This window comes from Dermacentor silvarum, chromosome 10 (genome assembly GCF_013339745.2).
Source record: "Dermacentor silvarum isolate Dsil-2018 chromosome 10, BIME_Dsil_1.4, whole genome shotgun sequence".
Taxonomy (NCBI): domain Eukaryota; kingdom Metazoa; phylum Arthropoda; class Arachnida; order Ixodida; family Ixodidae; genus Dermacentor; species Dermacentor silvarum.
This window is the reverse complement of record NC_051163.1, coordinates 153,832,097-153,846,223: the sequence shown is the minus strand read 5'-3', so window position 1 is coordinate 153,846,223 and position 14,127 is coordinate 153,832,097. Positions and strand designations below refer to the sequence as shown.

At 49.3% G+C, this 14,127-nt stretch overlaps 1 protein-coding gene across 1 annotated transcript; it reads left to right on the top strand.

The window, feature by feature from the left end:
- Positions 1–5,113: 5,113 nt before the first annotated feature.
- LOC125941153 (hemicentin-1-like) lies at positions 5,114–13,785 on the top strand. The gene is made up of 6 exons (XM_049658113.1): positions 5,114–5,524; positions 5,615–5,923; positions 6,541–6,843; positions 9,853–10,143; positions 11,762–12,007; positions 13,706–13,785. The coding sequence occupies exons 1-6, from the start codon at positions 5,407–5,409 to the stop codon at positions 13,783–13,785; spliced, it is 1,347 nt and encodes a 448-aa protein (XP_049514070.1). The 5' UTR covers positions 5,114–5,406.
- Positions 13,786–14,127: the final 342 nt, after the last annotated feature.

Below are 14,127 nucleotides of genomic sequence, written 5' to 3'. Positions count from 1 at the left end.
TACTTCCGCTGCAAGAGCCTCAGGTCGTTCAGCAGGTATGGTATGGTTTCTGTCTCCTCTATTGTGTCCCTTCTGCTTCTTCAAGCTCTTGGTTAATTTTAGCTGGAAACGTGTTGTAGGTTCATTTGTTCTAGTAAAAACAACATGAAAAATGAAAGTTAGTTTTAGAGTTGGAGTTTTTATGCGTGTTAGAGGCTACATGCTGATTGCTATCATGTGTGCCGTAAAATCGAAACGAGCGTTCGCTTTGCCTGGGCGAGGCGGAAACTATAGAGCTTCTCACGGAAGGTGCCGGAAGTTAGTCTGGCGCTGCGTTCGCTTCGGTGTATTGGGAGTCGTGTGCAGGTTCCTGCATAGTGCGCAGGTTCAGTTGCACCTTATTCGGGTAACTCAGTGGTGTACATTCATACCGGAATACGCAGGAGGTGTTCTTAGAGCCTTGAGCTGTATGGTGACCCCCCTGCCGGTGAAACAATGGGCTAGTACAGCTAAAAGCAGCAAATACGTAAATACAGAGTAGAAACTAGTATTGGAAGTGTATACTTAAAACTACTTTATATAATAATATAACACAGCAAACTTAAAATAAGTATATCGGCGATTAGGCCATTCATGAATTACAATTGGAACAATGGCAGCACTCAAAAGTATAGCATGTGGAATATAATGCACCATACATCAAAAGTCAGCTATCTAGCAGAGAATATAGCATACTCCAGCTTGGCTATACTGCTTTTGCTGGAAACGCTCCTTGTGGCTTTCGGAGCTATTCGAAGTTCAATTTTGTTGTCTGGTTGCCTCGGCGCGTTGGTTAACAGTATTTAAGTACTTAACTAGTTCAATTTATCAAGGCGGGCAGGGCCGCGATTTATGAGTAATTTGACGAAGACCTAGCAGTAAGTGTGGGATGGGATATCCATGTATATTAAAAGAACGGTGCTCGCAACGTGCAAAAAGCAATGCGAACGATAATGGAACGCAAGCGCACGTTTCAGGCGCTCCCAAGCTACAGAGCACCGGATTTCCGGCGGAAGTATCCTTGGGCGAAGGATCTTTGGCACGTGCTCTGTGAAGAAAGGATCCACGGGACCGTACACGTTGACGTGGTTGAAGGACGGTGCACCTGTCGAGAGCTCCGACCACGTGACCGTGAGCGTCAAAAGTAGCAGCACTGCCCTGAGCATCGACGGCGTCCGTGTGGAGGACGTCGGGAACTACACTTGCGAGGCTAGCAACGCCTTTGGGAGCGACGCCCTGACCTTGCCGCTCCTGATCGCAGGTGAAGTGTTCAGGATAGGGAAGGAATGCACTCACTGACTCCTTCGAAGTCAACATATGAAACCTGGGTTTCCATGATTTTACAAACTATATGACCCAAAATAAGGAGGAAAGCAACGCGTGAAAACGTTTTCACCGTTATAATTACGGGGAAAGAAGACCAAATATCTGATTACAAAACTGTACTGTACTTCGCAGTGCGTGACACACAGCAAACCTTCCATGCACATCATAAAAGTTGAGCGTTGGTAAAACTGGGCGAATCGAGGCCCGCCGATACGTAATTAACCAGAAATTGATTTTCTTTACACCACTGATTACCATGTCGCAAAGATCGATCATTTCAAATGTAACGCGAATCCCGGGGTGGCACACTTCGAGCAAGTGTTGCCACGACCAAAAAAATGTGTGTTAGAGAGTGCCTTCGTTTTCTAAAGCACTGTCAGCGCGTGCTCCTGAAAGTAATATTTTTCTACACTCGAAAAAGAAGCTTTCTGCAAGTCGGTTATATTACTATTAGTGACGGGCCTAATTACCCCTTAAACAGTCTCGCGGTTATTTTATGCTGCCGGTATATGACCCACTTTAGTCGAATGACGATGTGGTCGGCTTTTTTTCCTCGGCGGCTCTTTAGCTACATGACTGTAGCTTGTCATGTATTCTCCTAGCTGCGCGACGGCCAATTATATCTTTAAAAAATGGAGGACGCTTATAAGCTTCGCCTTTAATGCGGCAGCATTGGAGAAAACGTGCTTGCATTGGAGAAAACGTCTCGTGCTTGTCCGGCTTACCGGCAACGGAAACATTTTTTCTACACTTTCGCCTCTGCACGCCGATGCCGTGTTACGCTGACGTAAAACGCTGCCAAGGAGGCGAGCGCCATCTGGATGGTGTTTTTGCAGTTAACATACCCGGGCGCGTTGCTGTATGAATGGTAGAAATGCTGGAAAGGGGGTTTGTGTTTGCGTTTTCTCGTAACAAAATTATGTTTTCTCGTATATTCAAATTACAATCCGACACCATCACGTCTGTAGGTTGTCGTTATGTTGTACTTTACGATTTTCTGACGGATTTTACTTTGAAAAATTCAATTAGTTCACTAACGCCTCTGCGCCACGCGGAGGGCCTGCCTGGTTGGGGTGGTTCGGGATCATTTTCTCAGCCGCGGACGCCGACACCGACGCTGACGCCGGATTTTCTGCGACACGGCGCCCTTAACGCTCTCGCGTTAAAATGCAAATCGTAGAGCTCGAGTTCTCTCCTCTCAAGAACGAGTAACACGTCGCTACGCATTGGTAATACGACTGACTTTGTGTGCCGTTGGAGAGGGTGCTATATAGTCCATGTCAGCATGGGTGTGGGTGGAAATAGAGCTAAACGAGAACGAAGGCGGTTTGTCAGATTTCACTACACGCCAGTCGCCTTTGCCCGTGAAAACAACGGTCTGATTGGGCCAACAAACCGCAATGAGCCTAGCATCTCGTTCGTCTCGCTCTCATTGCCGTATCTGGTCGCGTTATATTCCGTTTCAACCTCGCCGCCAGCGGTGCGCCCCTACTTGCACGGGGCATGGTCTCTGAGATCTGCGCGCGCCGGCAGTCGCGCGCGCGCCGATCCAGGCGGCCGTGCACAGGGATGCAAGACTGCGGAGCTGTCCGCCAGACGGCGATAGTTGTCCGCAACGCTCGAAGTTTGAATCTGCGTCTGCCGAAGCGTAGCCGGCAGTCGCCCCCCGGCACGTCTAGAGTTGGTGTTACGGACGCAGTCTTGCTCCACAAGTGTGCTTCGCACCTGAAGTTGAGTCGTGGGCCTGATGACTTTGGTCTCTCCTGTTCTTTATCGCACCGATTAGTAAAGAAACCGGAAAGTATGAACCGGTGCATCGTGCTGGCAATGACTCTCTCTGCGACAATGATGATTTCTGAAGCCGATGGTAAGCACTGAATCGACATCGTTATTTATTATTATTATATGAATAGCCGCCAACTTTCTGGGGGCTAACTGAACTGCCGTGTCCGACGTTCCGTGACCCCGCCAAATTTCAGCAGCCTCCGAAGCTGAGGGAATTCTCCTTTCCACCCGAAGTGTCACTGGGCGAAGAAATCATCGTCGTGTGCGTAGTGAAGAAGGGCTCGGACCGGCGCCTATCCCATCACGTGGCACAGGGACGGAGAGGCGGTGAGGGACGGCGACCGCGTCTCCGTCTCCGCCCAGTCCAAGAGCAGCGCCTCTCTTCGCATCGCCAGCCTCCGAGCCGAAGACGTGGGCAACTACACCTGCACCGCGAGGAACGAGTTCGGCAGCGACAGCTTCACCGCACCACTCGTCGTCAACGGTAACGGGCGAAATGCATTGGAAGCAGGGTAACTTATTTGGGAAGAGCACGCTGTTGATTCGCGCTACAATGTTAAAGTAGCCCACAGCGCACTTGGATCGGTCGATCGATTGATTGACCAACTGACTGATTTATTGTTGACTGATTATCGATTGATTGATGATGATTGATTGCATTTAACGCCACAATGCAACACTGGATCTAAGATAGACGCAGTGGAGGAGGGCGCCCGATTAATTTTGACCACCCGGCGTTCTAAGAAGCGTGCACCTAAATCCAAGTAAACGGGCGTCTTTGCATATTGCCCCATCGAAATGCAATGTGGATCGTCCTGTCGAAGCTGTATGCCTTCAGAACGCCAAGAAGAAAAGCCTTGCGTGGGGTGTCTGGTAACGCATGGGCAGGAGCAGAAAGTTTTGACACGGATGGTATAAGTCGCCGTTACTTCCAGGTACCACGCCATATTGTGTAGTTCTCCGTATTAGGCGGCGATTTACGGGAACGCAGGGCCATTTCTATATGCACAGCGCCTGACTGAGTGCGTAGAATGCAGGGCGTTTCTGATCGCCATTATCAATCGGCGGTCTGCGGAATCGTACGATTCACCGCCGTATTCGTCGCTCTGCTGAATGCCGTTCACTGAGCGATTCCTCAACACGGTGTGTTTGCTCACCTGGACTCGAAAGGCACTTGATAAAATGGCGAAATTCACTGAGCTTTGAATTAGTACAACTGATTCATATTTGAGATGTGAATTAGTACATGTCGAATAGAAGCATCAGAAACGCCGAATTGGTGATCGTTTTCTACGTTGCAATATGCTGAACCGTTTCATCTCTCCGCGGCATCTCGTTGAAATGATACCTTGTTCCTTCGTTTGCGGTGCTGTGATACGCGGATTCTCTCGTTCCAGCGTGTACGGCTACAGCGTTTGGCGCTCGTGGTTCTCGCCCATTCGGCCGAAGGCCTAGTAGCGCCACGCTTTCGAAATAGCCAGATTCGTTTGCTAGGCGCACACCAGGTGACGCTACTTGTACACTGCCAAGACGATATTCGCACACAACTCTTGCTTCCCAGTCCGCCTCGATTCATTTTACTAAGTAATTTTACGGCACTGCATCATCTGCGTTGCAAAGTGCAACACTCCAACCCAGATGAGTGCTGAGAGTATAACCCGCTTTCAACACGAAATCCTACAGATCACTACGCTAAACTTAGAAACGTTCGCACGTCGTGAACCTAAGTAGTGAACGCGAAAAATGATTTTTGTTTATCAATCTCAAATTATTAAAAATTAAAACTTGTAGGGTATGACGTCCCTAAGCAGCCATAACTCCGGAGTGAGTTATTAGGGACGCCTAGTGGTGAGCTCCGGATTAATTTTGCCCACCTGGAGTTATTTAACGTGCACCTAAAGCAACGCACACGAGCGTATTTTTGCATTTCGCCCTCATCAAATGTGACCGGGAATCGAACACATGACCTCGTGCGCCGCGGCAGAACGCCATCGCCGGTGAGAATCCTTGTTAATCAGTGCAACTTGTACCGGGGTTTCTAGAGTGGTTACCACGTTTTGCGGCAATGCACAGCATGGTTTGGTGTTCCCGCGGAATGCATAACCCCCAAGATGGTGCACGCAAAGAGTTACGAATCTTAGAGGCCGTGTTGTAAGCACGTATAATTTTTATTTTTACCCACTAGACGCCGCTAGTTGTCTGTTGCAAACCGCACGTCTCGAGTAGTTCTTTCCGCGCGGTGCCAGCAGTCAGTTTCGAGGGTAGGTTGCTAGCAGAATGGAGGCTGTGGCACGAGTTCCCGGGAAGTTTCCAGAGAAGCTGAATACGTGTTGGACAATGATAATTCTCGCGCTTTTGTTACTGACGTCACGGCGCTCCATGGCCAGAGAAGACGGTAAGGGCCCAACATTTCCTGTTCGCAATTTAGCATTTTATTTTTGGTTGGCTAAACAACGTAACCTTATACGCGATCGTTTCTGTGCAGCATTGCCCGTGCTGAGGGAGTTTTCATTTCCGCCGGAAGTCACACTGGGCGAACACATATTGGTGAGCTGCGCGGTTAAGAAGGGCGCCACTGGACTGCACCACATGACGTGGTTGAAGGACGGCAAGGACATAGAGAACAGCGATCGGGTGTCGGTATTGGCGCACTTCAGCGATGGCGTAACTCTGCGCATTGCTAACCTGCGTCCCGAAGACGTCGGCAACTACACTTGCGTAGCGAGGAACTCCTTCGGCAGCGACAGCTTCACGGCGCCGCTCGTCGTACAAGGTAACTTTCTCGTAAAGCAGCGTAGAGCTTTACGAAGCTCAAAATATTTCGACTGGTGCTGCATGCACGAAGAATCTTAACGGTTCCAGACGCGTTCCGTTACTTGGATAGTGCTTGGGCTCGAAGCTGCCTCCTCGGCTGTCTATGTAGTCTGTCTGCGATGCTGGTCATTGAAAGTTCGGCGCCTACTGAACTGAAGCACACCACTCGTTCGGTATCGCCGCTTGAGTTCCGCGCGTTGCGCTTTTACCACGAGCTAGTTCTCAAACTGATCACGAGGTGGCGCTAGTCGTCCGCGAGTGCGCAACAGCGCGCCACTTGAAATGCCGCTTTTCTTTCGGTTTCATAGCTGTTTCTCTCACGCCGTTGGACGGGCGTACGTTCTACAAGCTTCGGGTACAGTGCTTCGGGCAGCAAGTTGTTCTCACTTCTTCTTTGGCGATGGATACACTCTACAAGAGTGCGTTCGCGAACGCGTTACGCAGGTGGACTGCGATCGTCGCGGTCATCGTGATAACCTTGAACTGGACTAATGCGGCGTCTTCCGACGGTACGTGAATTTTAGTGTCACGAATTATCGAGCACGCTTGTAACGCCGTCACAGCTCCTTGTATCGCGCTTGAAATTTCTCCCTGCAGTCCACGCGCCCGAGCCGCAGACCAGCGGCTTCCAGCCGAACCTGGCTTTGGGCGACGACGCGATTGCCAGCTGCTTTGTACCCAAAGCAAGCTGGCACGGCGAAGGCCTTCGTATGACCTGGACAAAGGAGAACGACGGTGACGATCTCTCCGCCAATGGTCGGGTGTCTTTTCTACGGGCGTCGAAAAGCAGCATCACTCTGGGCATAAGCGACGTGCGACGCGAGGACATTGGAAACTACACCTGTGCCGTTTTTTACGGGGCGTCTACGGCGAGCGTTACGGTGCCCCTGACCATCTCCGGTGAGCCTTAATTAGTTTGCATAATCGAAACACTAAATCGGCGCGTTCTTGCTGGTGCGAGTTTATTTTCAGAGTAATTACGCAGGGCGGCGGCCGGAGTTTTCGAAGCCGTCTTTGTTTGTTTATTTATGATTCGTGAACTGATCAAGCGCGTACACATCCTCATTAAATTAAATTATGGGGTTTTACATGACAAAACCACGATCTGATTATGAGGCACGCCGAAGTGGGGGACTCCTGGACGAAGTGGGGGACTCCTGGACCACCTGGGGTTCTTTAACGTGCACCTAAATCCAAATACACGGGTGTTTTCGCATTTCGCCCCCATCGAAATGCGGCCGCCGTGGCCGGGATTCGATCACACGACCTCGTGCTCAGCAGCCGAACACCATCCTCACACACACACACACACACACACACACACACACACACACACACACACACACACACACACACACACACACCACACACACACACACACACACACACACACACACACACACACACACACACACACACACACACACTTACACATATACATACACATACATACGTATCCGACACACGCCATAGACGCAAACATGCAATACTACAATGTACATAAGTGACTTGTCTATAACGTGTTACATATGACTCAATGCGACTGAAGGCATTAGGTATTGCAATGACAAAGGAAGAAGTAAGGTAATTGTGACCTTTCGCTGCGATTGCAAGGACGTGTTTCTACACTTTGGTTAAATATAACGATTTTTATTATATGCTTCCACTGGCTTCATAGTTTTCTTCATTCGCAGTTTGCTTACCAGAAAGTCTAATGAGGCCTCAACCGGGAAAAGTTCCCAGAGCTACCGCGCAAACAAGTTGACTATGTAAATAGGCACGTTTATTAAGTGTGTTTGTGTGTAGGGAGGGAGGGCAGGCTTTTCCTGCAGCCAGCCTCCGCATCGCTTTGTTTTGTTACATAGCTGCTGTTGCCAAGAGCAGACGGGGCCCATCTGAGTACTTCTGAATCTGCTATACTATTTAGCTATTTATTTTCCGCCTTTCAGATCAATAATGTGTATCGCGGATCATTTGTTTCTCTGCACACCGCTTAATTAGCTACTTCTGCTGACAATAGTGCGTCACCTTTTTGAGCCTACTGCCTGCAAGGCTTTCAAAACTAGGAAAATCTGTAATGCATTTCAAATATCTGCTACAGATATGCCACATGCAGCTATATGACAGGTAGATATCACATACCTGTCACTTTTGGTGATAAGTTTTCTGAAAGCGACGACGCGTGACGGAATCACGTGATTTCGGTAAGGCAGACAAATGAGCGTTCTCTCGCAGGGAGACTGACTTTCGCCGGCGTATTGGACTTGATATTCGAATACTATACAGGACATACGTGAACGGCGTGATTACAAGGCGTTTCGACATTTGCAGCTTTCAATTTGAGTCTCTGCCCAATGTTTCTTGCTCCAGCAGAGGCTTGAAGCACTGTCGTCTGCTTCCGACGGAATACGCGCTTCAGTTCTTCGCGCGTTTTACGTTTCGCGCAGTCGGCACCAGAGGGCGTTAGTTGTCCGTCGGCCTGCGTTGCTCGATAGCCACCCCTGACTGTCCCTGTACTCGCACGGCTCAGTTCCTCTTCAGCCAGCCAGGACTGAGGTTGCCTGGCAGAAAACCTCGCTCGCAAGCGGTGCAACGATCGACATTGCCGGCAATGTTAAACGAGGCACTGGCAACAGGTTTGATCCTGTGCGTTCTCACTGCTTCGACTACGAGGTGCCTAGTGCGGTCTACAGGTATGCTTCTCCCATCCTCTCATCCTTCTCTTATGCATTGCGTCTTTCTGAAAAGCCGCGTTCGTTTCTAGCAGAGGACGATGCTGGCGCACTATTTGGATAGCTTGCGCAAGGAGAGCGAAAAAGGAATACAGAAAGGAATCGAAGACTGGCTAAAATTACAGATTGTGTCACGTGCTGACTTGTACGAGGGGTTCGGCGTTTCGGTGACGGAACACCCGGAGAAATTTCGGTGTTCGACACCAAGGTGTTCCTGGTGGCGAAACACCCGATATCATTGAAACAGGGTATTTTTCTTGTCTGAAACAGAAACTCGTTACTAGCAGGCTGGAAACATCCCGAAATTAGGATATGCTTAAAGGGACACTAAAGAGAAAACGTACTTGAGCTGTATTTGTAAATAATCCTAGCACAATACCAAAAAAAAAAAAAAAAACAGCCACTTTTACTGTGAGAGAGAGGGGGGGGGGGGGCGGGCTGAACAGACGAAAAAACGAGACTGGTGGCGACAGCGCCGTGAAATTCCCGCACTAGCTCGCCGTGTCGTCATAAATTTTGACAGCATCTTCTAATTTCTCATTGATATTGTGCATTAATTGTATTCGAAAAGAGCCAACGAATAAACTTGACAAGTGTGAAGAAATTTTGCGGGGCCTCAACGGCCGAAATTCAACACATTAGTTTGAAATCCGTGACGTCCCACTGACGATCCGGCACTGGCGCTTTGGCGCGAAATAAAAAAAAAAACTAAATTTGGCATTAACTTGTTCTTCTAGGAATCGACGTATTATAGCGAGGTTAACGAAAATAGAGTGTTGAATGAACAGTTTATTAGTCTGCACTGATCTACCGTTTCTCTTTAGTGTCACATAAAAACGCCGTCACGGACAAACTTCTATCTCAATAAAAGCCCCCCTGAAAACGTGCATGAAAGTTCTAGGTATGTGGCTCTATGCCATTCGAAGTATAATGGCGCGATCCTCTACTAACCTGGTCGCACCAAAACAGGCTCTCGTATATTCAACTAATACTACTTCTCCAAAAGCGCGGAAGACCAACAGGACCTTTCAAAAGCCGCTGCTTTACGGTGATATATTAATCAGGACCTGGACTAACAGGCCTCACATTGTCAGCCGTTTCACATTCTGCGCATCAGCCACGCCTGGATAGCCACTGCTGGCAGCAATGACCTTGCCTATACCGCGCTGCCTTCCAGAGCCTCCGAAGATCAAGGAATTTAAGTTTCCCGGAAACCTCTCTCCCGGAGACACGGTCGCCGTCAGCTGCGTGGTCAAAAAGGGAAGCGCGGGTCCGTTCGAACTATTCTGGATGAAAGACGGCATCCCCGTGGAACTCACTGCAAGCGTCGCAGTGTCCTCGCACAAGGGTGGACCGTTGTCCACGCTGAGCATAGTGGACGTCTCGGGCGAGCACAGCGGGAACTACACCTGCGTTGCCCGGAATGCGGCCGGAAGTGACGAATACTCGGCGCACCTGGCAGTGACAGGTAAGCGTCGCTGCCGTGTCGACATTGTTTTCCCGATACTTGCCCAGCGTACTTCGACATTTACCAAGGGGGTGGATGACTGTCCACGCTTACTGTTCCGTGTTTGCGCCGGTACCTCTAGCAGCTAACGCTGCTACGGCGACCTGGCAACGTAGCCCACCGTCAAAGGCGATGGAAACACGAATTCGTATCGCGCTAATAATTAACACGCGCACATTTCTGTAATCTTTCCCCCTCCCTTTTTGTTTGTTCCTCATTAGTAATGACATCTTTTTGATAAACTAAGACCTGAACGTCTGTACGTCGTCGCAGAATGACGCAATATTTTGTCTAGACGCTTGAATATTCCGCGCCATTCGGTTGTGCATGGCCTCCAAGATCCGCTCCGGTGGGCGCAAGTCTCGGAGCCCATTGCTTGTTTTACAGTTTCTGTACGTTTCACCGGATGGCGGTAGTTGTTCGAGTCTCCGAATGAACACGTCTTTTTTTTTTTTTTTTTTTCTGAACTCCTCTGCACGTCTTTCTCTCGACCTCGACAGCTTCACGCATTTACGAGTGCAAGAAGCCCTGTTTGACGAAGTCAAAGCTAGTTAGAAGACATGCTTCCGCCGTTGCAATCGTTTGCAACGACTCTTCTAATGATCGTGTGGCTTGTGCGCGCAAGCGCTTGGGAACAGGGTGAGTGATTTTTTCACTTTTCATGGTCATGCGAATAACCGCCTACGGACTGCATGGGACACTCGGGCTCTGTTCCCGTAAACGTTACGGGGGCGAGCTCAGTTCGCAACTGCACCGCCGCCCGCCCACTGAATATACCTTAGCAAAACATTATTTAGCCAATACATGCAACGTCGATAGCTTCTGAGGTACAAAACATGTGGAGCCAATCTTTTGTGTAGGGTGACCCAGTTAACGTTAGCCAAGCTCTTCAACGAAAAAACAAGAAAGATTAAAAAGAACACGGTGCAAGATACGATATTAACACTTACTGTGTCCGGTCGTCAGACCTCTGACGGCCGGACACAATAGGTCTTGTACAATTGCATCTTGCACTGTTTTTCTAAACTTTTTCCTTCTTTTTTTTTCGTTGAACAGCTTGGCTAACGTTAGCTGGGACACACTTAGACATAATAGCTACAGACTATTTCGGGCCCTAGACTCAAATCATATAGCCGTAGGCTCTGTACCGTTTGTACGATTTGGTGACGATCGTTTATAGCGCTCCGACCGGTCACCTAATCCACTTTGAAGTTAATCTTAAATTCTCCTTTGTTGCTCAATTTATTTATAAGAAGTTTGTAAGACGGCTAACCCGACGTTTCCATTATCGTTTTTCATTTCGCGAGACTGCTAGCGCACTCTGCGTCATTAGCAGAAGCCTACTCTGCAAATGAAAGTTCCTTCTTATTAGTGTAAACGTAAAAATACCTGGAGATCTATGCCACTCGCGGATATGTTGCATCACTGATTTTGTAGAGTTGACGGTGAATCCGAGATACTATGTAACGGCTATCACACCGACCTGCCAGAAAAAAAAAAAAAAAAAAAAACGACGCTGGAACGCACGCGCATGTTACAGGCGCACCCAAACTCCAGAGCGCCGGCTTTCCCCATGAAGTATCCCTGGGAGAAGAAATCGTTGCCACATGCTCCGTGAAGAAAGGATCCACGGGACCGTACGCGCTGACGTGGCTGAAAGGTGGCGCGCCATTGGAGAACTCCGGTCACGTGACAGTGAGCTTTACAGCTAGCGCAACCTCGCTGAGCATCGGCGGCGTGCGCGTGGACGACGTCGGCAACTACACCTGCAAGGCGGCCAACTCCTTCGGCAGCGACACCCTCACCTTGCCGCTGCTGATTGCAGGTGAAATACACGAACGCGTACAAATCGAAAGAAAAGCAATGTGAACATATTCTTTTACCATTTCTTCGTGGTGTCGAGAAAAATCCTTCGCACGTGAAACCCCAGAATTTACTTTTATTGTGATAGCAACTATATGGACGTTCCAGGCGACGTTTCCTCGTCGGCGTCGCCGTGATGATTCGTATAAAGTCCTACAATAAGACCCCATCGCGCTTCGCGCGCCCAAAGCAGTGGCTTCGATGGGAAAGTTTGCGAATCTGAGCCTAAAGCGTGATTGCTTGATGCGCGCCGTGATCCCGCGCGCCTAGCCTTAGAGATCACGTGATCGAGCGCGCGACGAGGAGGAAGGGGGAGCGCGCGTCTCCTCCTTTAGCCCGCGCGTCTCCTCCTTTAGAACACGTTGTGTTCCCGAGCGCCAATCCCGAGGTCGCGTAATCTTTCCGAAATTTCCGAAACGGGGTGAAACGAGAGGCAGCACGAAGCGTTCGCTTCCCACTGTCGGCGTTTTTATATCACGCAAGTGTTGTGACAGCGAGTGCTCGTTTTGTGGTTATCGAGTGAGAAGTGTTGATGTTTGCCTGTGCGCGCGCGGCATCCTGCTTGTTCACTTAATTACCTATAGCGAGCGTTTACTGCAATATGCGGCTGACAAAAACTACGAAGCTTACCTCGTGTAGTCCAATACTTTGCTATCGCTATCAATGCCGATCGCCCATCGCTACCAAATACTGCCGAGCGTCGGCCAACGTCTCCGGCGTCCCATTTTCAAAGAGAAAACCGGCGATGAAATGATCTGACCTGAACTCTGGTGCAGTGACGAGACATGGCAGATGACAGCTGCGTCAACCGGGCCTTACGATACTTCTCTTGTACCAAAGCCAACTAGCTATTTCAGACGTTTTGCAGATGCGTCACGTGTCAAGTTCTCGCATTTACCCATCGCAGCAGCTATAGTACTTGGCGGCGTTGTGTTGGACTGCACCCGTTTTCGGGATAGGCCCACATTCCCCAATCATCTTCTCGCAGCAGTTAGCGCTACGTAGAATCTGTGCTACATTGTGCCGCCTTAATTATATGATCGGCCCAGGTAGAACAGGTTTTAACGTCTCTTTGCTGGAGTAGAAATTGCCGTCGTCCTTCTACATATAGGCCGATAGACGTGGGTAGGTGCGAATATGACGTCAACATCCCCGTTTCTCTCACGTACACGCGTCCGTTACCTATGTATAATCTTACATGTTGTAAACTCGCGTCGGACTGCTCGAGCAGAAATCATGCTGTCACCGTCAGGCAATGTCGTCACTGTCGTCTTGCTAATACGTTGGTCAACCAGGTGACGCTTAGCGGAAAACCAAACCAATGCGCGATAGCCAAGCTACCTGCAAATTGTTCTGCCACACAACCGATTCCCACAGTGTGTGGGATCTTCAATATTTTTCTCTGTTGCTTTTCTTGGCTGAGATTTCGAGATAGCTTGCCCTTTAGGTGGCCAAGCCTCCCTTATATCGTAGCCATTAAAGAAGTAGCAGTGTCACCAGAAAAAGAATATGCAATTTGGTTAGCGCGCGCTTATGACCAAGCAGTCACGTTGAAGTTAGTTAATGGTGGCGGAGGTAACAAAAGAAGCTGTAAATTGTCAACAAGAAAAATCATGTTTTTCTTCTCGCGATACGCATACTCGACGCCGACCTGTCGCAGGCCCCGTTGGCATGGCCTGTTACGAGGACCAAAACAAGACCGCGGCTCGCCATCTGGACACACCTAACTGGAAATGCTAAGTGACTGAACGCCTGGTCCGCGGAACGAGAGAAGTCCACCGCCGGTCGTGTAGCACCTCAATAACCTTACGGTATTATTAAAATAAACTACAGACCACCTCGTCTATGACTGTCCTCGTCTATGACTGCCTCGACTTCGACGACCAAAAAGATTATTTACCGCGAGGCCTGAGTCAGCTGGACGACCCACCATTCTGAGAGGTCCGACGTATTTCGCCGTATGTGGACCACCGTCCATGAAAAAGCAACAGTATAGCAACAATACTGTAACTTCGGACAACTTATTATAGTGAGCTTTTGTTAGATTCTGCAACGCATTCTGAATTCTGCGTCACATACCGC